Genomic DNA, 25,374 nt, shown 5'->3' with positions numbered 1-25,374 from the left:
TGGTGGGACACTTGTCCCTGTTGCTGTTCCTCCTTCCTCCTCTCTGACCCCACCCTCAGCGCCCTGCCCTCAGGATGGCTGCCCCAATGCCACCTGCTCTGGGGAGCTGGTGTTCCGGCCCTGTGCCCCCTGCCCTCTGACCTGCAATGACATCTCTGGCCAGGCTGTGTGCCCACCTGACAGGCCCTGCAGCAGCCCAGGTGAGGGGGCTCTGGGCTCAGGGTCTGTGGAGGCATTGTCTTCCTGGAGACCTCACCCTGCACCTTCCCTAGGCTGTTGGTGCCCAGAAGGGCAGGTGCTGGGCAGTGAGGGGCAGTGCATGTGGCCCCGGCAGTGCCCCTGCCTGGTGGATGGTGCCCGCTACTGGCCTGGGCAGCGTATCAAAGACAACTGCCAGCTCTGTGTCTGCCAAGATGGGCGGCCCCGGCGCTGCCGGCCCAACCCAGACTGTGCCGGTGAGGACCCCACTTCCTGTGGCCCTTCTCTCAGGGTCCCTTGTCCCCTCCCCAGGCCACCCAGCTGGGCACCCACCTCTGCCTCCTGGCCTTAACTCTTGCTCTCTCTCAGTAAACTGTGGCTGGTCCTCCTGGTCCCCCTGGGCCAACTGCCTGGGCCCCTGTGGGAGCCAGAGTGTCCAGTGGTCCTTCCGGAGCCCCAACAATCCCCGCCTCTCTGGCAGAGGACGCCAGTGCCGTGGCATCCACCGCAAGGCTCGCAGGTACCAGCCGGGCCTTGCCCACACCTTCGCCATCTTCCTGCCTCGTTTCCACCACAGAGCCCAAATTACAAAACCGCTCTGTGCCTCCCAGTCTAAATGCTGGGGTCCCCTGGAGTCCTCGGCCTTCTCCTTCAGTACTGTGCCTTCTCGATAAAGAGCAGGGCACACAGCCCACGCATGCAGCTCCATAAATCCCCGAGCAGGAATGGGTGCCCTGTGCCTCTGGAGGTGTGTGGGGTGAAACTTTGGGGGAACACAGCCATTTATGCCTGCACACCCTGGGACCAGCTCTGCTGGATGGTGGTGCCGACATAAATTGCTCCCCCAATTTTGGGCCCACTGCAATTCCTCAGATTCAGGGGCAGGATGGGGTTGAAGGGGATGACCAGACATTAACCCAGGATTTTCCCAGTCTTATCCCTTGAAGTCACCAGTCCCGAAATGCCCTCCATCCAGGCAAACCAGGAGGGTTGACCACAGAGGTGAGCACTCTCCGGGCTGAGGCCACCTTCCTCCCCAGGTGCCAGACGCAGCCTTGTGAGGGCTGTGAGCAGCAGGGCCACATGCACCAGGTTGGGGAGCGCTGGCGTGGGGGTCCCTGCAGGGTGTGCCAGTGTCTGCACCCAGGCATGGTGCACTGTTCCTCCTACTGCCCACTGGGCAGCTGCCCCCAGGTGAGGTGCCTGGGAGCATGGAGGGGTGGTACGAGCCAGGGTGGAGTGGGTTAGAGGTGGGCAAGTGGCCTAATTTCTATGCCCACAGGGTTGGGTCCTGGTGGAGGGAGTGGGAGAATCGTGTTGCCACTGTGCCCTGCCTGGTAAGTGGGTCTGGGTACTAACAGAAGAGGCCAAGGGGAGGAGGATCTGGCCAGGACCTAGGAGGGAGCTGGGGGTGGTCCAGCTTCCTTATCCTAAAAGTGTACCTAAAGGCTGATGAGGGTGGGACTGAGCCAGCACACACAGGTGTACAGGTTGTTCACTGTACAAGTTTTGCTGGTAGTGGGAACTGAACTCCAGCCCGCAGGGCTGCTTCCATCCAGAGGCAGCAGCCCTGGGTGAGGAACTGCACCTGCTTGTCCTAGTCCTAAACTACACTGGCAGTTTATTCTGTGTGCTCTGAACGTTCAGTGGAAATATAAAACCTTTAAGTCATACAAGGGGAAAGAGGTGCCCTTCCCAGCTGGTGGGGAGGGTGTACTCCTGGGATTTCTGGGAAGTCAAGGGAGAGAAAGTATTCCAAGAAGAGAGGAGGACCTGAGTGCTGAGGGAGGGGCTGGCATGGGCCTCTGGGTCTCTTCCTCCCAATCCTTGGGTCCCTCTACACAGGAGAGAATCAGACAGTGCCTCCAACGGCCACTCCTGCTCCTGCTCCAGCGCCCAGTCCCCAGACCAGTCCCCCTCTGGTCACCTATGTTCTGCCTCTCCCAGGAGGTAAGGACACAGCTGAGAGGGTCTTGGTGCCCTGGGCGGGAAGCAGATCATCGGGACTGCCGGAGGAAGTTGTCCCGAGGCTTGGAAGTCATCCCATCTCCAACCCTGCCCTCCCTGCCCCCTGTCCTGGGTCAGGGTCAGCGGCGTGGGCCCCTTTCACTCCCCAGATCCCTTGTGGCTTTCTAACCGTGCCCCTGCCACCCCTTCTTGCCCAATTCCATCCTCTCCTCCTGCACCCAGATGCCTGCTATTCTCCCCTGGGCCTGGCTCGACTGACGGAGGGAGATTTGTGGACATCATCAAGGCGGCTGGAGCATCCCACCTGGGCTGCCCTCCTGGGGGCTCCCACCAAAGGGCCTGCCGATGCTGAGTGGCACACGGGGCCACCCTACCTGCAGCTGGACCTGCTCCAGCCCCGGAACCTCACTGGTCAGTGAGGAGGAGGAGGGATGGTGATGTGGGGGGGCGGAAGGTGGTGCCTTCACACCAACTCCTCCTGCCCGGGCCCTGGCTCCTCCTAGGCATCATCCTGCAGGGAGCCAGCTCCTCCGACCCGTATGTCACCAGCTTCTCACTCCAGTTTGGCAGTGATGGTCTACACTGGCAGGACTACCGTGACATCCTGCCTGGCATCTTGTCCCCACCCAAGGTACTAAATGCCCCAGGTCTCTGAGGCCAGCATGCCCCTTTGTGGATTCCACAGCCCCTCTACCCAAGGGTCTTTCAGTCTCCCCAAGGGACAGTCCCTGCATTACGTGCCTGTGGAATAATTGGTAAGTAACAGGGACTATTCTGTGGAGCAGAGGGGCTGAGTATCACTGTCAAGTATATGTCCAGGTCTGCAAAGCTCTATAGCTGCCTGGGAAGGAGAGGGGGTGGGAGACATCAAATTCACAGAGGGCCTTGGAGACCCAGACCCCCGTGTCCGGGTGGAGCGGCCTGAGCGCCCTCTGCGTGGGTGTGCTCCGCCCGTGGAGACAGGCCCGTGAGCAGCGTTAGTCCGCACAGGTGTTTGTCTTACCTATTTAAGGAGCACCTGCTCTGAGTAGGACCTGGCCCCTGCCGTAGGAGAACTGCCACCTCAGGGGGAGGAACTCAGGCCAGGACCAGACCCCCTGCAGCCTTGAGGGACTAAGTGGCTACAGCCAGGAGGACATGGGCTCTGGCAGAGGCAGGATTCTTGTGAAGACTGAGCAGAGAGGAGGGGCACCCAGCAGGGTCCTGCCTGAGTAAGAGGCAGGACTCGGGCAGCAGGCACCTTCTGCTTCAGTCTTTCCCCAGGGACTGGGATGATGTGGCCCGCAGGGCATGGACCTTCAGCCAGATGGTGCAGGCGAGGTACATCAGAGTGTGGCCACATGGTGTCCACCACAGCGCTGTGCAGCCCAGCACCTTCCTGTGGGTGGAGCTCCTGGGCTGCGAGCCAGGTACAGGCCGGGCGGGGAGCAGGAGGCCCCAGCTGAGCAGGCGATGGCAGAGCCCTCACCATGCCCCCGCCCACAGCGCCCCCACCAGTGCGCCCATGCCCGGAGGCCAGGCACCGCTGTGCCAGTGGCGACTGTGAGGACGGCTCTGATGAGGAGGGCTGTGGGCCCCTGCCTGCGGGCGCCGGCAGGTAGGATGCCGTTTGGCCTGGCTTAGGGGGCCGGCCCTGCGCTGCCTTTGCCCCCAGAGGCCCACGGACCCTGCGTGCCAGGCGCCGCATCTGGGCGCCCTGGGGCCCTTCCCCCACGGGTCTCTCAGATCCTGTGCCTCTCCTGGTCTGGTGCTCAGTGGTTCTCAAAATATGGCCCTTGGGCCGGCCGCACCTGGAACTTGTTGGACAGGCGGATTCTCAGGGGTGGACCCAGCAACGTGTGCTTTACAGGTCCTCCTGCTGACCCAGACACACAGCAAGCTGAGAGCCATGGCGTAGAACCTGCCTTTGTCTAGTCTCAGCAGACAGCGTCCTTCCTGAATGCCCAAACCTAGCCCAGAGACCCCTGACTCCTCCTGGATATGGGGGGCGCTCAGGCTGGGGGAGGAGCCCCCTTGGTGATTTTTCTTCTCAGAGTCCTTTCCACCTCCAGGACCCCAACCTTCTCCACCCAGCCAGGACAGGTGCCTCCCCAGCCTCATGAGGTGAGTGGGAAACTACAGACTCAGCAGATGGGGGGCAGGGGCTGGGTCTCCGGCCTCTCTGCCTCACCTGCCCTGCTCCTGCACCTGCCTCTGCCTCTCTCTCCTTTGGTTCAGCATTTCCTCTGCTTGTCTTCCTTGGTGCTACTCTGTCAGGCTTTCAGCCAGGAGCATTCTAGGGGCAGGGCTAGGTGGGGAGCTGGGGACCAGAGCGACAGGGAAAGGGCAGGGCTCTGGCCTGGAGGAGTTTGTCCCTGTGCTCAGGGACAGTGCCAGATCATCTTCTCTGGGAGTCTGGAGGAGCACTGTGCCAAGCAGTCCCCAAAGGCGTCCCGGACAAGGCTTGAAGCAAGGGAGATGGCTCGAAAAGAGGGCCCTTTCCCGCTGGGGAACAGCCTGTCAGGACCCCAGGGCACTGTGCACTGTGGGGAGGTGGGGGTTCGGGGACAAGAGCTGTGGGGTGCCCTGGTAGGTCAATGAGGACAGTGCCCCCGGGGCGGCCGGTGGGGAAGGCAGATGGAATCCGAGAATGGCAGCGGGACCATGGGATGGAGTTGCATCCTCAGTGGGAATGAGGGGCTGAACCTGAGCAGGTCATGGAGCCGCCTCGGGGCCTGGACTGAGCCCTCTCCTTCTTAGGATCTGGCAGAGACTGATGGCTGGCATCTCAAGCAGGGTTCGTCCATGTCCCTCACAGGTATGTTCCCCCACCAACTCCATTCTCCTCCCACGCCCTGTCACCAGCTGCACCTGCCCTTCCAGAGCTAGGGGCAGTGATGTCTCAGAGGTGCAAGCGTCCTGACCCCCAACTTCCCCCAAACTGAGAGAGCTGCAGGTTTGGTCCAGGGAGACACTGGGCACGTTGGTCATAGCCAGCTCCTGACCTGCTCACTCTCCTGGATTCCAGGGGAGGTTCTGGCCTGTAGTGGGGCCACCTCCCTCAGACTCCTGGCCAAGACAGGTCTCCCCTGTGGGGGTAGGATGCCACCTGGCCTGGCCTGGACAGCCTCTACCCACCCACTTGTATAGCCAGGCACTTCTCTAAAGTGTTTGTTGACAGCAGATCTTCCTGAGTGGGCAGGGTCACCAGGTTAGCATGTTCCTAAACAGACAAGGAGGGGGCTCCCCGCCTGGTCATGTTCCAACCTCCCCAAGGCTACTAATCGCTCACCAGCACTGAGATCCCAAGGGCCTTCTCTGTAGGGAGGAGGGGATGGCTCGGCCACCAGAGCAGCAAGCATATCCTGGCTCTCTCCTGCTCCCGGCAGACCTTGGACACACCATACTGCCTGCCTGAACCTCGGCTTCCTCACCTGTCAGACTGGCAGGTCTTATGGACAACCCCAGAGACCCTCGCAGGGCGTTTTGCTGACAGTCGCTCAGCAGGCCAGCTGGCCCATGTTGCTGTCTTTTGTTAAAAGCAGATGAAGTAACTTACACCACCCCTCAGATCCACATGTACCCGTGGGAAGAATTCTAGTCCCATTCTAAGTCTGATTCCAGAAAAAAGGCCGTCTTTGAAGATGAATCTCTTGCCAAGAAAATGAATCTCTCAACACTCTTTTCGCTGTAGCTGCCTCAAAGTCAAAACCAGTTTGTTGGTGTGTTTGGCTTCTGTCCAGCAGTAGGAATGGGCTCATCTTGAGTCTTGCTAGTATTCTCCTGTTCTGCTGCTGTGTTTGAATAACCTCAGTTCTTTCCCCTAAATGTCTTATTTTATAATGAGTTTGAACTTGAAAGTTGCCATTAGTGTCTTTTTTTTTTGGATCAAAGATTGAACCCAGGGGCACTTGACTGCTGAGTCACACCCCCAGCCCTTTTTTGTATTTTATTTAGAGACAGGGTCTCACTGAGTTGCTCAGGGCCTTGCTAAGTTGCTGAGGCTGGCTTTGAACTCAACATCCTCCTGCCTCAGCCTCCCAACCACTGGGATTACAGGCACATGCCACCTCACCTGGCACCATAAGTGTCTTCTGTGACTAGAGTACAAACCTCAGATCAAAATTAAGTTTTCTTCTGTTTTCACTTAAAACGCTTCTCATGCTCTTTGGACTACCAAGTGCCACTTTTCTTTCTTTTTCTTTTAATCCGAGGCCCCTTTGAAGGTGGGTGTGGTTTGTGGCCCTATGACTACCCTGCAGCACCCAGAAGCCTGACACCCTCCTGGGTCCATATCACTTCCTCTCACAGGAAGGGAAATTGGGCATCCCTCACTCCTTCTCTCCTCCACCCACAGAGAAGAGGCCAGTGAGCCCTGCCCCAGACTCCGAGGCTCCTCACCCGAGCTCTGGGGAATCTGTGCAGATGGGGAGCACCCCTCCCACATTCCATGCTGGGTCTCAGAGCCTGCACCCAGAAATGGCAGCCATGACGATGCTCCCCACACATCGGACCACTCCAGTGACCCCCGCTGGTAAGCCTCGGAGCCCTCCTACCTGTCTGCAAAGCCTGTGTGAGCCTGACTTCTCCAAGAAGGGACGGAAGCCCTCAGAGGTCGGTGGCTTTGCTCAAAGTCACATGACTCATGGTCATTTTGGTAGAATCAGGCCTACAACCCAAGTTTCCTGACCCAGCTCACTCCCTTTCTGTTACGCCAAGAGAGGCGGAAAGTGGGGCACCCCAGATGCCAAGAGGAGGGAGGTTGAGGACTGCCAAGAGGCAGCCAGGGAGGAAGGACAGTGCCACCAGATCCCTCACTCAGACAGCTGTGGTGGCACCCGCAGGTCAGAGAGTTGCCCCCAGCCCTTTCCCACCCGTGCGATGCCTCCCTGGGCAGCAGCCCTGTGCCGTGCTGGGCTGCGTGGAACAGGAGCAGCTGTGTGACGGGAAGGAGGACTGTCTGGACGGCTCTGACGAGCAGCCCTGCGGTGAGCCAAGGGCCTATGTCATATGCAGGGGATGGCAAGGGGGTTTTGAGCCAGAGGAGACGCTGCACCGGTTTCCAGCTCCTGTGGGAAGGATGGGGCAGCATGGAATGGGGAGGAACTGAAAAACCAAGAAGGTGGATGTCTTTAGAAATGGCAGAGAGGAAATAGGATAGAGCTCCAGTCGACCCTGTTCTATGAAACCTGTCAGACCTTTAAGGAGACCCATCTCCCCATCCATCCACATATCCTTCCATCTGTGCACCCACCCATCCATCACCCTCCCACCCCCAGCCAGCCATCAAAATAATCACTGTGATCAACGCCTGCTCTTCCAATCGGGAGAGGAAAAATCAAGTGCTAATCGATCACAGGAAGGGCCACCCCTGGGAGTCACCATTCTGGAATAGGTACCTGTTAGTCAGCTGTTCAAAAAAAAAAAACAAAGGAGGAGAGATTTCTTTTGGCTCAAGGTTTCAGGGATTTCAGTCCAAGGCAGAAACATCATGGCAGCCATGAAGCAGAGAGAGGAGGGGAGAGGCTGGAGACAAAGTGTACCTTTCCAGGGCACACCCCTAATGGCCAGTCCCCCTGCTGGGGCCCACCTCCTTAATTTTCCACCACCTCCCACCTCCCACTAGTGCCATCAGTCATGACCCCACCAATGGATTAATCCACTGAGGAGGTCAGAACCCTCATGATCCAATCACCTTCCAAAGGCTCTACCTCTGACCAAGCCTTCAACACATGAGCCTTTAGGGACAATATAAGAGGGAGTGACCTCTTTCTGGACACTACAAGAGCCCTTGAAAAGTAAAGTAGGTGAGGCCTGTGTAGACCAAAGGCCCCGTGTAGACCTCGCCCACACGTGGTAGAAGGAAGCCGCCCCAGGGGAAAGGGAGGCCAGGGCCCTGGCCAGCAAGTTCTATCCTGCTCTTGAGGCTGAAGCGGCTCAGTTTATCTGGCCTAGAACCACTTATGTGGCTCTCTTCTCCTCTCCCTGTGCTTCATGGGCAGTGAGTCCTGTGCCCTTCACGGTGCCCACCTCGGCCCTGCCTGGACTGCCAGCCTCCAGGACTCTCTGCTCCCAGAGCCAGCTGAGCTGTGGCAGCGGGGAGTGCCTGTCCGCTGAGCGGCGCTGCGACCTGCGGCCCGACTGCCAGGACGGCTCGGACGAGGACGGCTGTGGTAGGAGCGAGCTGGACAAGGCACAACCCTGAGGCCCACTCCTGCGGGAGCCCCCTCTGACCCCTAGGCCTCTGTCCCCTGCAGTGGACTGTGTGCTGGCACCATGGTCTGGCTGGGGTGGCTGCAGCCGCAGCTGTGGCCTGGGCCTCGCCTTCCAGCGCCGGGAGCTACTGCGGCCTCCCCTGCCTGGGGGCAGCTGCCCACTGGACCAGCTCCGCAGTCAGCCCTGCTTTGTGCAGGCCTGCCCAGGTAGGCAGGAGCAGAGGGGGATGTGGGGATTGGCCCCAGGACCCGGTGAGGTAGAAGCCTGAGTTGGTTCCCACCTGAGACCCTTACCAGGGACATGCCCCTGCTCTCCTTGGGACCCTAGCGTCCAGCCCCCCATATTTGGGACTCTAAGAGGGTGATGTCCCTCTGATGTCATAGCCTTTAACCCCCAAAGGGCTTGCCAGGAAACCTGCTTCCTGGCCCTTCCCCCACTTGCCCTCCGAGTGGCCCAAGTGAGTCCCTTCACCCGAAGCCTTCCTGCCTCAGGAGGTACTGTGGGGACAGAGAGGCCAGTGTGGCAGGGTTTGGCCTGGACCTCAGCTCTCAGCTGGCTATGCCGCTCACCCCTGGACCCCCCCATGGAAGGTCGTGTTTCATTCCAGGGATCTGAGGGATCTGAGCCCCTGCCCCGGCTCTTATACTTACTCCAGAGGAGGGATTCCCACATAGGGGTCTCCTAAGCCCTACCCCTGACTCCCAACCTTTGCTTTGGTTGGCTTCCTGCTGCCACGAGGCAGTGCCCCACTCCAGGATTCTAGCCATCCGGGCCTTCTCAGGGACCCCAACTATTATTCTGGGAGGAGCCTAGTTCGCTCATCAAGGGGGCTGTTCCTGGGGCGGAAGAGGAAGCTGCAGACCTCCCAGAGCACCACCAAGCTGGAGGGCGGGCTCCCAGGCCCTGCCTGCCCCTCTCTCTGATACAGTCTTTGTCTCCTTGGGACTCTCCATTCTTCCTTCCCCACAGTGGCTGGGGCATGGGCAGAGTGGGAGACCTGGGGACCTTGCAGTGTCTCCTGTGGAGGTGGCCATCAGAGTCGCCAGAGGAACTGCACAGACCCACCACCGAAGAACGGCGGTGCACCCTGTCCTGGGGCCTCCCAGGAGAGGGCACCCTGTGGCTTGCAGCCCTGCACTGGTGACACGGGTAAGGGGGACCTGGTCTGGGAGGGGTGTCCTGCAATGGAGCCCATGGGCAGGTCTCTGGGCCTCTCTGCTCACCCTACCTGAGGCTCACATCCCCCAGATTGCGGGCTGGGCCGTGTGCATGTGAATGCCACGCTGTGCCAGAAGGGGCTGGTGCCCCCATGCCCACCTTCCTGCCTGGATCCTGAGACCAACAGAAGCTGCGACGAGCTGTGTGTGGAGGGTAAGGTCGACCCAGCCTGCAGGCGCCGAGGGGTACCCCCCAGGCCCACCAGCCTTCAGTCTCCCTCCCTGCTGTCCCCATGGAGCTGAGAGTCCTCCTCTTCCTCACCTCCAGGATGCCGCTGCCCCCCCCGGACTCCTCCTCCATGACTCTCTCTGCCTGCCCCTCTCCGAGTGCCCCTGCCTCGTGGGTGAAGAGCTGAAGCAGCCAGGGTTGTCCTTCCTCCTGGGCAACTGCAGCCAATGGTGAGGGTGCCGGGCCGAGGGAGGGCCCCGTGCAGGGCCTCCAGTGCCGACCACCGCCTCGCCTCTCCCACCCTGCAGCATGTGTGAGAAGGGGGCACTGGTGTGCCAACCAGGGGCCTGCCCCCAGTCCTGCGGCTGGTCAGCCTGGTCCTCCTGGACTCCCTGCGACCGCTCCTGTGGCTCTGGAGTGAGGGCCAGGTTCAGGTGCGTGATGGGGAAGGAAATGGGGAAGGGAGGGGAGGAAGGTTCAGAGCCAGGCCAGCCTGGGTAGGGAGGGTGGTGGGAGGAAGGACAGGAAGGCAGGGGTGGGAGGCAGGCACTCAGGGCTCCCTCTCTCCCAGGTCTCCCTCCAACCCTCCTGCGGCTTTTGGAGGTGCCCCCTGTGAAGGTGACAGGCAGGAACTGCAGGTGTGCCACGCGGATTGTGGGACAGGTTCGACAGGAGTCCACCTTCCTCCTCCTTGTGAACCCAGAGGATGGGACGCCCTGACACTAGATGGGATCGGCGAAGCCTCCCCAGTGCAAGAGGCTGTTGCTGAACTGGCCTTGGTGGGTGGGCTTTGGAGGGGGAGAGTCAAGGGCTCCCAAGCAGAAGCTGGCCGGGTGGAGCACACGTCAACAGAGCCGGGAGGAGGGAGGCTCTGGAGACTGGCTGGAGGTGGTACGCGGGAGCACTAGGAGACAGAGAGGGGCAAACTGTTCCCACTTTCCACAGATGAGGTGCCCTGGACTGTGCCAGCGCTAGTGAGACCTCTAGAGAGCAGGCTGGCCCTCACTGGTATCCAGCTGGAAAGGGGAGAAGGAGCACATGGGAGAAGCAGAGCCAGGCAGCCCGAGGAGGAAGGGGAGCAGCAACTGAAGGGGAGGAGGAGAGGGCGGCTGAAGCATGGGCCAGGGGTTCTAGGGCGGCTGAAGCATGGGCCAGGGGTTCTGGGCCACAGTCTTGCAGAAGGAGGAAGAGAGGTAGGCGTTCAGAGACTCAGTTTTCCCACATAGAAAAGTCTGGAGGAATTGATCTAGGAGAACTATGAGCATGAGCGATGTCATGTCCAAGGCTGGTGGACTCTGGGTATGTAGGGGTGGGCATGGAGCTGAGGCCAGGTTCAGTGGGGGGCTTTGCTCCTGGCTCCCAAGTGTGAGACGTGGGGCTCAGAATGGAGGTCCGAGCCAGCTGGGAGGGGGCCGAGGCCATGCCCTGAGCCCAGAGCAGAATTCCTCATGCTCACGGACACTGCCCTGGCCTTCTGGCCTCTCAGACCTGGGCTCATTAACTCTTCCAGCCCAACCAGGTCCTCTGTGTAATAGGCCTGTCCTGTGTCCCTCTGTAGAGGTGCTGGGTTGGACACCCTGGACCTCCTGGTCCTCCTGCTCCCAGAGCTGCCTTGTCCCTGGAGGAGCCCCTGGTCAGCGACATCGCTCCCGACTCTGCCCCAGCCACAAGGATGCATCCTGCCCAGGAGGGGCCACCCAGGAGGAGCCTTGCAGCCCCCCTGTATGCCCAGGTACAGCCCCACTGCCCCAGCCACTGGGGTGGATGAGGATCAGGAAGTAATTACCCTTTGAGCAGGTTCCAAACCTTAGGGAGAGGGGGGAGCAGAGGGTATGGAGCAACCCTGGCTGTTGTTCTCCCTGCCCCATCCCTACCCCCATGGGGCAGCATGTAATTAACAGCGTTTGGGACTGTCCTACAAGAGGGGGCTGCATGCCCCAGCACACTGACCTCTCTCAACCCCTCCCCTACCCCCGTCTTTGCCACGTCTGTGACTGTGGACTCGGCCCTGGACAGTGCCAAGTGGCTGGGGTGCATGGGCTTCCTGGTCTGCCTGCTCAGCCCCCTGCAATGGAGGCATTCAGATTCGTGGGCGCAGCTGCTCTAGCTCGGCTCCTGGAAGCCACACATGTCAGGGACCCCACAGCCAGACCAGGGACTGCAACACACAGCCCTGCACAGGTAGATTCCCTCCCCATCCTCCAGCTGGCCGCACTCCTGGGGGTTCAGAGCTTCTTCCCACCCTCACCTTCGCATTTCACTGACCTCGGGCTCCGGAATGGGGATGCCTTGAGCCAGGGAAACTACAGGATGTCCACTGTTCCCCCAACCCCCACTGCTGGGGTCCAGGTTCCTGGCTGCAGGCTCCTTGCTCCTCCCTGCTAGGGACAGGGCTCCTTCCCTGGAAGTGGCCTAGGAGGGTGGGCTCCTCCAGGACGTGAGACCTGTGCCTCTCTGGGGCAGATTGCAGGGAGCAAGGCTAGCCCCTGGACTCCCAGACCCACTTCCTCACTCTCCCTGGTCCTTTGAGCCCTCTTCCTGACACCATTGTCCTCATGTTCTACTCTCAAGAATATTTGTATAAAGTGGAGCAAAGCCGTGACTGTGCTGGTGACATTCCAGGCACTGGAGCAAGCCAGTGAGGGCAGGGGAGGAAGGGGTTCCCCAGCTCAGTCCTGCCTACCAGCTGCCAGTCACTGCCTGTGGGTTCCCCTCTCCATTGGTTTCCCTGGCCTTCCCTCGTGCCTCTGCCCAGACCTGCTCTGTCTTTTTGTACAGCCCAGTGCCCAGGGGACATGGTGTTCCGCTCAGCAGAGCAGTGTCACCAGGATGGGGGTCCATGTCCTCGGCTGTGCCTGGCACAGGACTCTGGGGTAGAGTGCACGGGCTTCTGCACCCCCAGTTGCACCTGCCCCCCTGGCCTCTTCCTGCACAACGCTAGCTGCCTGCCCCGCAGCCAGTGCCCCTGCCAGCTGCACGGCCAGCTCTATGCGCCAGGAGCAGTGGCTCGCCTGGACTCCTGCAACACCTGGTGGGCCTCGGGGGTGGGGGTGCAGTCGGGATGGGGGAGGGATGGGGGTACTGAGGTGCAGCAGGGAGATAGGTGGGAATGGATTCTCACACATACACACACTTGCACGCGTGCACACACACACGCACACACGAGTTCATCATGCCTCCAGTTCCCAAACGTCACAACCGCAGGCACCTGGCACAGGCCCTCTGAAGACTACAGTGTTGAGATACTGCCTAGCGATGCACTGCATCTGCCGGGAGTGGTCTTCCCCATTCGACATCTGGGAAGACTGGATCTCAGGTGCAGCATGTAGGATGCAGCTGAAGACATTCCCTTTCTGGGATCCGCTGGATTTCTGCTCAGAATGTTGAGGTGCCCAGCACTCAAAACTAAACCAGATTCTGCCAGCAGATGGCGCTCTGACCCATTTCCCTTCCCACTGCTTTTCCTTTCTCATTTCATTTTCTCCATTCTTCATTTTCTCCTCCCTTTTCCCCTTCTATCCCCTGGCCCCTCTTTCAATTCCTTCCTTTGTTGTTCCCCTTTCTCACTACCTTCTCTCTTTCTTTTTTAGATTATTTTTCTGGAATTTCCAGTATTTGACAAATAGACTAAATCAAGCTTTTGAGTCAGACGTAGTGACACGCACCTATAATCCCAGTAACCAGGGAGACTGAGGCAGAGGATCACGAGTTTGAGGATAGCCTCGACAATTTAGTGAGACCCTGTCTCAAAATAAAAATATAAAAAAGTTTGGGGATACAGCTCAGTGGTATGGTAAAGCACACCTGGGTTCGATACCCAGTACCTAATTTGGGAAAAAAAAAAAAAAAATGCTTTAGAGAAAACTAGCAGTGAAGAAAACTACCCAGTTCTCCATTCTAGGAGAACTCTAACTCTTTCTAAGTTGGTCCTACCTCACCCATCACTCGAGATCATTTCCAAATGGTATTTAGTAATGTAAATGGAATAAAAAGTACAAAAAATGTCTTCTGATGAAATGATGTGACAAAGGGACAGCACAGTGCCTGGGGCATCCTAGAGTCCACTGAGGCTGGATTTGAATGGGGGACCCCTGCATGAGAACCTGGAGTCATGTCACGTACTTCTCATGGGGGACATGGTGGCCCAGCTGCCTCCTGGGGCAGGTGCACAGTGCTCCAAGGGCAGGGGCTGATTATGGCCAGAACAGGTAAGGCTGGGTCTCAGTGGCCCCTCTCTCTGCAGCACCTGTATCTCTGGAGAGATGGCATGCACCTCAGAGCTCTGCCCAGGTACCCCCGTGCAATGATGGGTACTCAGGGGTCACTGGGTATTTGGGTCCCTCCGGGGATAAACTCCTAGGAGAATTGGTGGTGCCTCGGGATGTTCGGGCACAGGATGACTTGGCCTGGTTTCACACATACACCCTCCCTCACCCTGACAGTGGCTTGTGGCTGGAGCCCTTGGACCCCGTGGAGTGTCTGCAGCCGCAGCTGCGATGTGGGCATACGACGGCGCTTCCGGGCGGGCACTGCACCCCCAGCTGCCTTTGGGGGTGTTGAGTGCGAGGGCCCCAACATGGAAGCTGAATTCTGCAGCCTGCGGCTGTGTCCAAGTAAGAACAGAAACTTAAGGAGGTCCTGAGACCTCCTTAAATAAACTTCCGGAAAGGAAGGCCTCCTGCGAGATGCAGGCGATTTCCCCAAGGGACGCCATTAAGGAGAGACCCTCCCTGGACTTAGCCACTCCGTCCCCAGAAGGCATGGGCTTTCTGAGTCTGGTGAAGTGCTGCAGGGTTGAGGAGGGAGGGGCGACCTTGGGTGGGAGGAGAAGGTGCGCTATGCATGGGAGGCAGGGCCTGCGGTGACCTGGGTGTCACCCCCAGGTCCTGGCAGGGAGTGGGGTCCCTGGTCTTCGTGCTCTGTGCCCTGTGGCGGTGGCTACAGAAATCGCACCCGAGGAAGTGGCCCACGCGGTCTCATGGAGTTCTCCACCTGCAGCCTGCAGCCCTGTGCAGGTGAGGGGCTGCCCTGGGGACCCTCCAATTCTTGTCGCTGTCAATCCCCCCGACCCCCGACTGCAGCCCTGTCCCTTGGTCCTGTGCAGCCTCCATGACAACCCAGCCATACCAAGAGCCAGTGCCTCTCCAAGTTGGGAGCCCAGGGGAGAGTCGAGTGCTTGGGGCTGAGCTGTTGATTTCTGTGTCTCCAGGGCCAGTGCCTGGTGTGTGTCGCAGGGGTCAGCAGTGGCTGGATTGTGCCCAGGGCCCTGCCTCCTGTGCAGAACTCAGTGCTCCGAGAGAGACCAACCAGACCTGCCACCCTGGCTGCTACTGCCCATATGGGATGTACCTGCTGGTGGGTGTCCCCCTCTGCCTGTCACAGCTGGGACCACCTCAGGGCCTGGGACTCTGGGGTGGCAAACAAGGGACAGTCACAACCCAGGCAGAGGCAGGGCCAAGGGTCTGGGACTGGAGAAAGGGAAATTGAGAGATGAGGAAAGACCACCGAGTCCATGACTTAGCTCTGGTGGGAATCAGCAGGTGGCCCTGGGTGAGTGTCATTCCCCTCTCCCTGGGCCTCTGTTCTCATTTGCAAAGTGGTTGATAGGTCTGGAAAGGCTTTATGAATGTCCCCACTCAAGTGCTCTGTCTTCCTATGTTACCACCGACTGTTTATTATATGTATGCTCAGTCACGGGCTGGGCTATACCATGGGGGAACATCGGCTCTGACTTTAAGAAGCTTCCAGTCAGGAGAAACCAGGCCTGGAGCCCCCGAGTGAAGACAGAAGCATCAGAGAAAAGGAAATGAGCTTCAAATGTTATAGAGTCAGTGGGTCAGTCGTGGAGGGCTTCCTGGAGGAGGGATCCTGGGGGAGGTCCAAGATTGGAGGATGGAGAGCAGAAGGCACCATCCAGTCAGACCAGAGGGCAGGGAACCAGAGCTGGAAAGTGCCACTGGGTATGGAGGGTTTGACCCAAGGGTTCCCCGTCGCTGCTGAACTGTGGGGCAGGGTGAGGGACAGGATCCGTCTGGCTCTGGGTTGGAATCGGCTTCTTCTGCCAGCAGCTCTGTGCACACAAGCAGAGTATTCTCAGGCCTCAGCGTCCTCCTTGGTAAATTTGGGGCAAAGATATTCCTAGTGACCAGAGTCAGCACGGCGGAGGGCCAGGCCCGTGCACGCCCCACACTGGGCTTGGAATCCTGCATACCCGATGCATGTTTCTGTTAAATTTGAGCCACTTCTGTCCAAACTCTCTGTATCCATTATTTTTCTGTTTTTATTTTGTTGATAAAATCTGGGTTTTTTTCACACCATTGCCGTACATATCACACATTTTATATTTTCATTGCCAATTTGAAGGGCGCTTGACAGTTTGGTCATGCCCTGTGACAGTCCTTTTCTTCCAGGAGTTGGGAAAGGGGTTCTTGCCCCCATCCCCGGCAGCCCCTGAGGGTCTGCATCTGCCGGACAGGAGGGGATGGGGCGGGCTCTTTGCAGGAGCGTGGGTGGCATTCGAGGGGGGCTGAGGAGTTGGGTGCTGGCTTTGACTCAGGAGGGGCAGGCTGGAACCAGAGATGACAGAGGGCGTTCCATTCCAGAACAGCGTGTGTGTGCCTGCCCAGGACTGTCCCTGTGCCCACGAGGGACGCCTCCATCCCCCGGGCGGTGCCGTGCTTCGTCCATGTGAGAACTGGTGAGGCCCCAGTCCTGCAGTGGCTTTCTGTCACCTAAGCACCCAGCTGTACAGCTGTCCCTCCTTGGCAGCTGGGGAGGTTGGCTCCGTGGGCCAGAGACACTCTCCCACTACACTAGCACAGCCTCCAGCCCTCTGGGGCTGAACCTGCCTGAACCCACCCCACCTGTCTTCTCTCGTCCCATGTGTTAGATTCTGTGGTCACTGTAACAAAGTAGCACACGAATAAGCATGCACACACACACACTCACACACACACACACACAGATAGGGAACAACACTGGTGGTCTCACAGTGCTGGAGCGTCCGTGGCATGGCGCCTTCTTATGCGGTGAGCCAGTCTGTTCCTGCTCTCTTCTGGTAGTCTGCTGGCAATCTGGCTTTTCTCAGCTTGCAGATGGCTGTCCTCTGCCTGTGTCTCTTCTCTCTGTGCATGTCTGTGTCCAAATCTCCGCTTCTATAAGGATGTGAGTCACATTGAATCAGGGACCTCACTTTTACTTGGTCACCTCTGGAAAAAGCCCGTCCCCAAGCAAGTCCACATTCACAGGTGCTGCGGGCTGGGCTTGAACATGGGATGGGGGAACAGCAGGCAGCTCACAGGCCGCTGACCCTCTGCTGTTCCCTGGCAGCTCCTGTATCTCTGGGCTCATCACCAACTGCACCTCCTGGCCTTGTGAGGAGGGTGAGAAAGGGTCCTCACCCCTCCCTGGGCAGCAGAGGCCTGGTCTGAGTCAGCAGGGGCTGTGGGGCCCTCGGGAGCGGGTGCCGCACATCCATCCTATCACCCTGCTCCCCCAGCATGCACTGCTCACCTTCTCCCGCCCCCTCCTGTGTTCCCCAAGGCCAGCCCACATGGTCACCCTGGACCCCCTGGAGTGTGTGCTCAGCCTCCTGTGGGCCTGCCCGACGCCACCGGCACCGCTTCTGTGACAGGCCCTCTAGCATGGCGCCATCCTCCCTGCCTCTGGGACCCTCACCAACCACACCCACACCCCTCTGCCCAGGCCCGGAGGCTGAGGAGGAGCCATGCCTCCTGCCAGGGTGTGACCGTGAGTGCCTGCCTGGCCCTGTAGCTGACCCCTCTCCTGCAGCCCAGGGTGCCGCATCCCTGGGGACACTTCCCACGCACCGTGCACCAACTGCTCTGGTTCTGCTCTTGGTTCCACCAAGCCCTTCCAGATTCCTTCCTCTGACGTTCCCTTAGGGGCAGGAGGCTGGGGGCCTTGGGGGCCCTGGTCCAGCTGTAGCCGGAGCTGTGGGGGAGGCCTGCGGAGCCGGACCCGAGCCTGTGACCAACCGCCACCTCAAGGCCTGGGGGATTTCTGTGAGGGGCCTCAGGCCCAGGGAGAAGCCTGCCAGGCTCAGCCATGCCCAGGTACCAGCCAGGGATGGGTGGTATCGGGGAGCAAAAGAGGAGAAGCCGGAGGACGCAGCACTACCCGGTGGGTGGGAGGCCCACACACAGTCTCAGCCATTCTATCTCCCTCCCAGTGACTGACTGCGCTGCCATTGAGGGGGCCCAGTACAGCCCTTGCGGCCCTCCCTGCCCCCGCTCCTGTGACGACCTAGTGGTGAGTTTGAACTCCCTCAACTCCCAGCTGACCTCTGACCTGAGGGTCACCTCAGGAGAGGTGGAGAGGCAGAGTGTTGCCTTGGGCTTATGGCCTCTTCTTGCTTGGTGCTGTGCAGCCAGCTCTGACAGAGACGGGTGAGGTCCTGGGTTGACAAGCACGCCAGGCTGGCTCCCCTTGTGCCAGCTGTACCCAGAAGCCCTTGGCTGCAGTACAAATGTTCCCCAAAGTAAAGCTTGTATCACAACAAAGCACAGACACATGGGGAGGGGAATCCCCCATGTATCGTCTTAGATGCCACAAGCATTCTGGTGCACAGACCTCATCTCTTGTGTGAATACTTACTGAGCACCCAGCAGGCACCATGGACATGGATGGAGGCCAACATCCATGGGGTCCCTGTCCGCATGACCCCACATTCTGGGAATAGGAAGAAGAGAGACACACTCAAGACTTGACCCCATGATAAACGCTCCGACCATTAGGATGGTCTTTGAGGCCTGACTTGGGGAGCTGTGGGGGAGGCCGGGCAGGTTCCAGATGTAGTGAGGGATGGGCACTTACAGAGAACATTGTCGCTGCAGCCGGCAGGGCTGGCTACAGCCTCCCCAGAGGATACGGCTATCCCCCAAGTAGCCTCCCTGGCTCATCCAGCTTTCTAGGGTCCCTGCTCCCTAAGTTCTAGGGAGGTCTGAGGATGCCTTGGTTCCCAGGTCATTGATCCAGGTCACCACTGAACCCACCATCCCGAGACATGGGCTTTGTCGTTGGTAGGGCACCAGGTTCCAGGCCCATCCCCTGGGAAGCCGCCAGGTTCTCCTCATCCTTTCTCAGGGACTGAAGCTCAAAGGCTGGCTCACTCCCCTTCCTGCCGTTCTTAACAGAGCTTCAGGGCACCCACTGTTAGCAACAGGACCCTCTCAGCCACGGTCACCCTCCTCTCCCTCCTGCCTCCTGCCTGTGGCCCCGCCACTGATTCCCCCCACCCCTCAGGCCCCGTTTTCTGCTGGCCAAAGTCCTCCCTTGCTGTCCCCCCAGCACTGTGTGTGGCACTGCCAGCCTGGATGCTACTGTCCCCCGGGCCAGGTTCTGAGTGCTGATGGGACCATCTGCGTGCAGCCCAGACACTGCAGCTGCCTGGACCTGCTGACTGGGGAGCGGCACGGTCCAGGTGCTCGGCTGGCCAGGCCCGATGGCTGCAACCACTGGTGAGCAGCTGCACCTCGGCGGCAGGAGGCAGGGATGCCTGCAGGAGCGCCCACCTGGTGTCTGAACACCTGAGCTCCAGAATCTCAGCCAATGGGCACATTAGACCCCCACTGTCCCTGAGAAACGGCGAGCACCATGGCCCCCCTCTGATAGGTGGGGAAAGTGAGGTCGCCAGCTCTGTGCGTGTGGCTGGGCCAGCTCCCAGGGAGGAGGGTACTGCTCATTTGTTCTGCTCTCTGGCTCCATCTGCAGCCCATAATCTGTAACCAGCAGCCACTCCCCAGGAGAACACATCAGTTGTGACATCCCCAGGAGGCCACCTGAGTGGCACAGGGAGAAGGCTCTGGGGATACTAGAGAGTGGGGAGATGGGACATAAACAGGAGGAATAGGGGGAGGGGGCATAGCAGGGAGGAAGCCCGGGAGGCTAAACGAGGGCCTGGGGTGGCACTAAGCTGCTGCCTCTCGCCCACCCCCCGTGTCTGCACCCCTGCCCAGCACCTGCTTGGAGGGGAGGCTCAACTGCACAGAATGGCCCTGCCCAGGTATGTACCCCACCTGGAGGGAGGTGACGGTGGCCCCAGAGTCACAGAGGGGCCTGGGGCTGGGGAAGGATCAACTACACCCAGTGCCTACCCTTCTCCTCCCAGTGCCTGGAGGCTGGTGCCCATGGTCAGAGTGGACAGCGTGCTTCCAGCCCTGCTGGGACCGAACAAGGACCCGCTCCAGGTCCTGTGCCTGCCCTGCTCCTCAGCATGGGGGCGCCCCGTGCCCTGGAGAGACAGGAGCCCAGCATCAGAGGGAGACCTGTCCCAGACCCACCACGTGCCCAGGTGTGATGCCCCATGTGGCCTGTGTCTCCCCCCCGGAGGCCCCACCACCTAGATAACCTGGGGCCTCCTGGGCCTCCTAAGCCAGGCAATTGTTTCTTTCTGGTACAGTGGATGGAGCCTGGAGCTCATGGGGACCATGGTCTCCCTGTGACACATGCCTAGGACAATCCCGTCGGAACAGGGAGTGCAGCCAGCCCCCCACCTCTGAGGGAGGCAGACCCTGTCCTGGCATGCACGAGCAGAGCCGCCCCTGTGGGGACACTTCCAGGCAATGCACAGGTGAGGGCTCCAGTGGGCTGGGGCAGCCCTATCACACACAGATCCCGACTCCCCACACAGCGCTCTAGGAGGGAGGGCCTCCAGGCACTAGCCCATGGTCCTGGCCAGTGTGGCCAGTTCGAGCATGCACATGGCAGGAGGGCTCTTGTCACCCAGAATGGTCCCTCAGCACCCACCCTCTCTGCTTCCCTCCTGTCCTAGACTGTGGGGGTGGCCAGAGTCTGCTGCCCTGTGGGCAGCCCTGCCCCCGCTCCTGCCAGGACCTGTCCCCTGGCAGTGTGTGCCAGCCGGGCCCAGCAGGCTGCCAGCCCAGCTGCGGATGTCCCCCAGGCCAGCTCTCCCAGGATGGGCTCTGTGTGCTCCCAGTCCACTGTCGTTGCCAGTACCAGCCTGGAGCCTTAGGTCAGTGCCTCCCTTCCCCACCAGGCAGCCCATTGAGCAGTGTCCCCTGCCTGGTGCCTGGGCCTCTGCCAATGGGGCCCACCAGAGGCTGCAGGATGGGAAGGGGAAAGTCCCACATCCCAGGCTGTACTGTCTCCTTGCTGCAAGATGTGGGCACTGTGGGGTGGGGTACTGGAAGGTAGGGGTGTGGTTGGGGATTGATGGGGAGCACTGAGTGGCCTGGAGGCCCCACACTCACTCTTGTGCCCTCAGGAATCCCTGAGAATCATAGCCGGTCAGCAGGCTCTGGCCTCAGCTCCTGGGAGAGTCTGGAACCTGGAGAGGTGGTAACGGGGCCATGTGACAACTGGTAAGCAGAGGGGCTGTGGCCCAAAGCAGCAATGCCCACAGGGGAGTGGACAAGGCCCGTCCCTGAAGCCCTTTCCCTTATCCCCAGCACCTGTGTGGCAGGCATCCTGCAGTGCTCAGAGGTGCCCAGCTGCCCGGGGGTTGGTGTGTGGGGCCCCTGGGGCCCCTGGGAAGACTGCAGTGTTTCCTGTGGAGGAGGGGAGCAGCTGCGCTCCCGACACTGTGCCCGACCTCCCTGCCCCGGCCTGGCCCGCCAGAGCCGCACCTGCCACACCCAGGTCTGCAGAGGTGAGCCCCAGCTGGTCTCCGCCCTGGATGCTCCCACTGAGCTTTGAGTTCCATCGTGGCCCTTGACCCTGACTCATGGGTGCCTTTGACCCCTCGCTCCCTATGGCTCCACCTGTCTCTTCCCTGGCCATTGATGGGCAAGTGGAGGAGGAGGAGGAGGCAGTGAGGCCGTGGGGGAGCCTAGGGGAGGGGGTCCTGTGGGGATGGGGGTCCCGGGTGTAAAGCAGGCCACAGGAAGTGTGGTGCAGAGGGAAGCAGCCAGAGCAGGAGGCAGAGCTGCCCACTGACAGGAGCTTTCCTCAGAGGCAGGATGCCCGGCCGGACGTCTGTACCGCGAATGCCTGCCCAGGGAAGGATGCCCTTTCTCCTGCGCCCACATCACAGGGCAGGTGGCCTGCTTCTCTGATGGCTGTGAGGAGGGATGCCACTGTCCTGAGGGTACCTTCCAGCACGGTGCGGCCTGTGTCCAGGTCAGAACTCAGCTGGCAGGAGCACTGGCTGCCCTCCCCTCCCCCGCACCTGGCCGCTCACCACCTCAGCAGACTCTGTGGCCTCTGGACAGAGGACCCCTTCTTCATCTGGCCCCAAGCAGCACACTAGACTATAGGGCTTCTGGGGCCTTTGCTGGTGGAGCCTATGCAGTGTCCAGGGTATCTCTTGTTCCAGGGACCACCTGGGGCCCATGGACAGTGCCTGGGCCTGTGCTCCTCACCAGCACTTCTCCCATCCCCTAGCTCCGGCTCAGCCACCCACAGGACTCTAATGCCACACAGTCAGGTGTTGCAATGTGTCCCTTTAGCTGCGACACCCAGCCCTCCTGGCACCAAAGGGCCCCGTGGCTTCCCCACACCATCCATCCACACCTGCTGCCCAGTCTCATCCCCCGTGTCTTCCACCACGGGGGACCTAGGTCTCACTGCCCCTGCTTCACTGGCACACCCTTGGGCGGAAGCACCCCTCCCCTTTGCTCCCTGCCCCGGAGGCCTCCCCACCGCTCTGCCGAGCCCACCAGGGCCACAGAGGTCCCTTTCCTAATCTCAGTGGCCTCCTACAGTCAGCTCCAGGATACCATGGCCAGAAGGGACTGGACAGTTGCCTCATCCCATCTCATTGACAAAGATGAGGTCACTGAGCCCAGAGAGGGAAAGGGACACACAAAGGTCACTCAAAGGTCATGCACTCACCCAGTCACCCTGATCCCTCCGCTTCCTGTCTAAGGCTCCTTCTGCCCACGCCATGCCCTGTCCTTGAAGGGCCTGCTTGTGTCCTGCTAAGTACCCTATGCAGAAGGTGGCCGACCCCTCAGGCCAAACCCATGGCCTGTGTGCTTCTATTGGTGTGTTTATGCCCCTGACACAGGTCCCTGTCCCTCTCGCATCCAGGAGTGTCCTCCTGGGGCCCAGAGCCCTCCAGGTCCTGACGTGCCCACCTCTATTCCTCCTCCTCCCTTAAGAAGTTTCCCTTAAGGCGCCCAGTGGGCAATGTCCTGGGTGATTTTGCTCCCCTCTGTCCCGCCCACCCAGGAGTGCCCCTGCACGCTGACAGTCTTGCTGATTCAAGAGCTGGGAGCCACCAGCACTGATCCTGGGAGGCACCCAGCCCCTCTGGGAGAGGAGGGTCAGCCCCTCAGGCCTGGAGATGAGCTGAGCCCAGGCCGGACGTTTCAACTGGGCTGCAGCAACTGGTGAGGGGGATGCTGGGGGTGGGGACTGTGCCGGGTGTGTGGGGAAATTTGGGGTCAAAGAAGGATGAGAGGACCGGAGAGCCTGTCTGCCTGTTGCCCCCACCTGGCTGTGTCTTCAAGACTGACCCACGCTTCTCCCAGTCCACCCGGCCCTGTCCCTTACGTGGCTTCCCTTTCCCCAGCTCCTGTGCGCATGGGAAGCTGTCTTGCTCCTTGGAGGCCTGCTCTGAGGCCCACAGCTTCAGCCCATGGAGCCTGTGGGGCCCCTGCTCCCGCTCCTGTGGCGGACTGGGCACCCGCACACGCAGCCGCCAGTGTGTGCGCCCCACAACTGCTACTGGTGGCCAGGGCTGCCGAGGACCCCTCCAGGACCTCGAGTACTGCCTCAGCCCAGACTGCCCCGGTAAGGGAAGCAGGAAGGCGCTGGGCGCTGGGAGGGAGGAAATTCTCCTAAAGGAACAGCCCAGGAGGGCCTCGGGAGGGGACCACATCTGAAGAGTTTTGAGGGATAAAAAGTATTCTGATGAGCATTGGAAGAGAAGGAATTTCAGGTAGAAGAGCGGCTTGAACAAAGGCCTTGAGTCCAGGAGAAAGCGCTGAGCTCAGGAGCTGGAGTATCCACAGGACATCAATCACGACAAGGGAAAGCTGAACCAGGCCTCGGGCGCTGAGCACCATCCTCCGGCTCGGGCCTGGTACATTCAGGCTCGGAAACATTTCTGAGCAGGATCTTCTTTGAAACAGGAGCTGAAGGGTCCACGGCAGAGCCAGTGACAGGCCTTCCAGGTACCCCAGACTCCCTGTGCTCTCCCTCGTGGCCTCCCTTTGGGCCTGCCAGGGCCTCCTCCCTCCCCAACCCTACTTCTGGAAAGGCGGAGCCCAGGACTGACTTAGCAGGAGGTTATCTCCCCACAGGTGGCTGGGGCCCCTGGTCCCCATGGTCCCCATGTTCCCGAAGCTGCACGGACCCCACCCACCCTGCATGGCGCAGTCGGACCCGCCTCTGCTTGACTAACTGCACTGTGGGGGGCCCCTCCCAGGAGCGTCCCTGCAACCTGCCCTCATGCGCAGGTACGCCTTCCAGGCTCAGCCTCAGCCTCAGACCCTAAGCTGCCCACTCCTAACCACAGCCAGAATCCATCCCCCGATCCCCAATATCTGATACCACTCAGGCAACACCAGCTCCTGACACTGATGTCTGATGCCGCATTGGCACCTGAATCAGGGCCACTGGTCCTCTCCCGGAGCCCCACTGTCCTCCGGGTGCTCACACATGTACATGCTGAGCACTCTCCACAAGACCATGCCCCAAGCCCTCAGCTGCCCTGTGAGTGGGGGATTACTGTCCCTATGAGAAAAGGGTCACCACGGCTCGGTTGCTGAAGCCACACGACCATGAGTACCAGATCCAGAACAGAAGCCCAGTGATCTGGATGAGGTCCCAGATGGCTCCACTGGAGGAAGTCCACACTTGAGCTGGGGCCAGGGAGGAGAGGAGGGCGCAGGCTCTGCTGGCTCCAGCTTTACTTTGCTCTGCAGAGTCGCCGCCCCTGTGCTCCAGCCCTGGCTGTGAGCCGGGGAACTGTACCTGGACCTCCTGGGCCCCATGGGAACCATGCTCGCGCAGCTGTGGGGTGGGCCAACAGCGCCGCCTACGAGCATACCGTCCCCCGGGGCCGGGCGGACACTGGTGCCCAGACATCCTTACTGCTTACCAGGAGCGTCGCTTCTGCAACCTGCGTGCTTGCCCGGGTGAGCTAGCTCGACAGGACCAGAGCACACCGGCCCCACACCCCTCCCCAGACCTGCCCGCGGGAGGCCTGCCATCTTGCTCCCTCCTAGGCACCCAGCTTGCCCGAGTGCGCCACACCCATCTCCATGCCTGACGCAAGCTTGGGCTCATGGAATGTGTGGGGACCCTGCCTGAGCCAACCTCTGATGGAGCTCTTTCCCACACAGTGCCTGGGGGCTGGTCACGCTGGAGCCCCTGGTCCTGGTGTGACCGGAGCTGCGGTGGGGGCCGATCCCTGAGGAGCCGCAGCTGCTCAAGCCCCCCACCCAAGAATGGGGGTGCCCCCTGTGTGGGGGAGAAGCACCAGGCCCGGCTCTGCAACCCCATGCCCTGTGGTATGGCAGTGGTGACAGTTACTTCTCATCCCTACTGGGCATCAGTCTGCAGAGCATGCTCCACGCCCACTCCTAATGTCATCCCCACAACACCCACAAGATCCTTGGGATAGAGGGGGCAGGCTGTTACCTCACTGGCCAGTTAAGAAAACTAAAACTCCCAGAGAGACTGGGTGGCCGGATCTGC

General features: G+C 60.2%; 1 protein-coding gene across 1 annotated transcript in view; it reads left to right on the top strand.

Moving 5' to 3' along the window:
* The window catches only part of LOC306668359 (SCO-spondin-like), a 52,303-nt gene that overhangs the window by 16,137 nt on the left and 10,792 nt on the right, over positions 1-25,374 (top strand). The window contains 48 exon segments of the mRNA XM_079151635.1: positions 60-200; positions 273-455; positions 568-718; positions 1,239-1,392; positions 1,481-1,535; positions 2,044-2,148; positions 2,389-2,577; positions 2,670-2,797; positions 3,419-3,575; positions 3,652-3,763; positions 4,200-4,269; positions 4,906-4,967; positions 6,510-6,679; positions 6,990-7,133; positions 8,148-8,318; positions 8,403-8,567; positions 9,331-9,510; positions 9,610-9,732; positions 9,847-9,857; positions 9,859-9,977; positions 10,056-10,181; positions 10,319-10,410; positions 11,306-11,479; positions 11,764-11,928; positions 12,526-12,778; positions 13,991-14,037; positions 14,190-14,360; positions 14,631-14,762; positions 14,957-15,102; positions 16,350-16,444; positions 17,077-17,129; positions 17,290-17,496; positions 17,652-17,822; positions 17,939-18,018; positions 19,057-19,226; positions 19,725-19,771; positions 19,877-20,059; positions 20,168-20,338; positions 20,540-20,740; positions 20,993-21,089; positions 21,177-21,376; positions 21,680-21,846; positions 22,900-23,060; positions 23,243-23,463; positions 23,805-23,846; positions 23,976-24,131; positions 24,600-24,812; positions 25,020-25,187. Of these exon segments, the coding sequence (XP_079007761.1) occupies positions 60-200; positions 273-455; positions 568-718; positions 1,239-1,392; positions 1,481-1,535; positions 2,044-2,148; positions 2,389-2,577; positions 2,670-2,797; positions 3,419-3,575; positions 3,652-3,763; positions 4,200-4,269; positions 4,906-4,967; positions 6,510-6,679; positions 6,990-7,133; positions 8,148-8,318; positions 8,403-8,567; positions 9,331-9,510; positions 9,610-9,732; positions 9,847-9,857; positions 9,859-9,977; positions 10,056-10,181; positions 10,319-10,410; positions 11,306-11,479; positions 11,764-11,928; positions 12,526-12,778; positions 13,991-14,037; positions 14,190-14,360; positions 14,631-14,762; positions 14,957-15,102; positions 16,350-16,444; positions 17,077-17,129; positions 17,290-17,496; positions 17,652-17,822; positions 17,939-18,018; positions 19,057-19,226; positions 19,725-19,771; positions 19,877-20,059; positions 20,168-20,338; positions 20,540-20,740; positions 20,993-21,089; positions 21,177-21,376; positions 21,680-21,846; positions 22,900-23,060; positions 23,243-23,463; positions 23,805-23,846; positions 23,976-24,131; positions 24,600-24,812; positions 25,020-25,187 (6,699 nt within the window).

The sequence above is a fragment of the Sciurus vulgaris genome, assembly GCF_902686455.1.
Source record: "Sciurus vulgaris genome assembly, chromosome: 8".
Classification (NCBI taxonomy): Eukaryota; Metazoa; Chordata; class Mammalia; order Rodentia; family Sciuridae; genus Sciurus; species Sciurus vulgaris.
The sequence above is the reverse complement of the archived record's forward strand: the minus strand, read 5'-3'. Positions and strand labels throughout refer to the sequence as shown.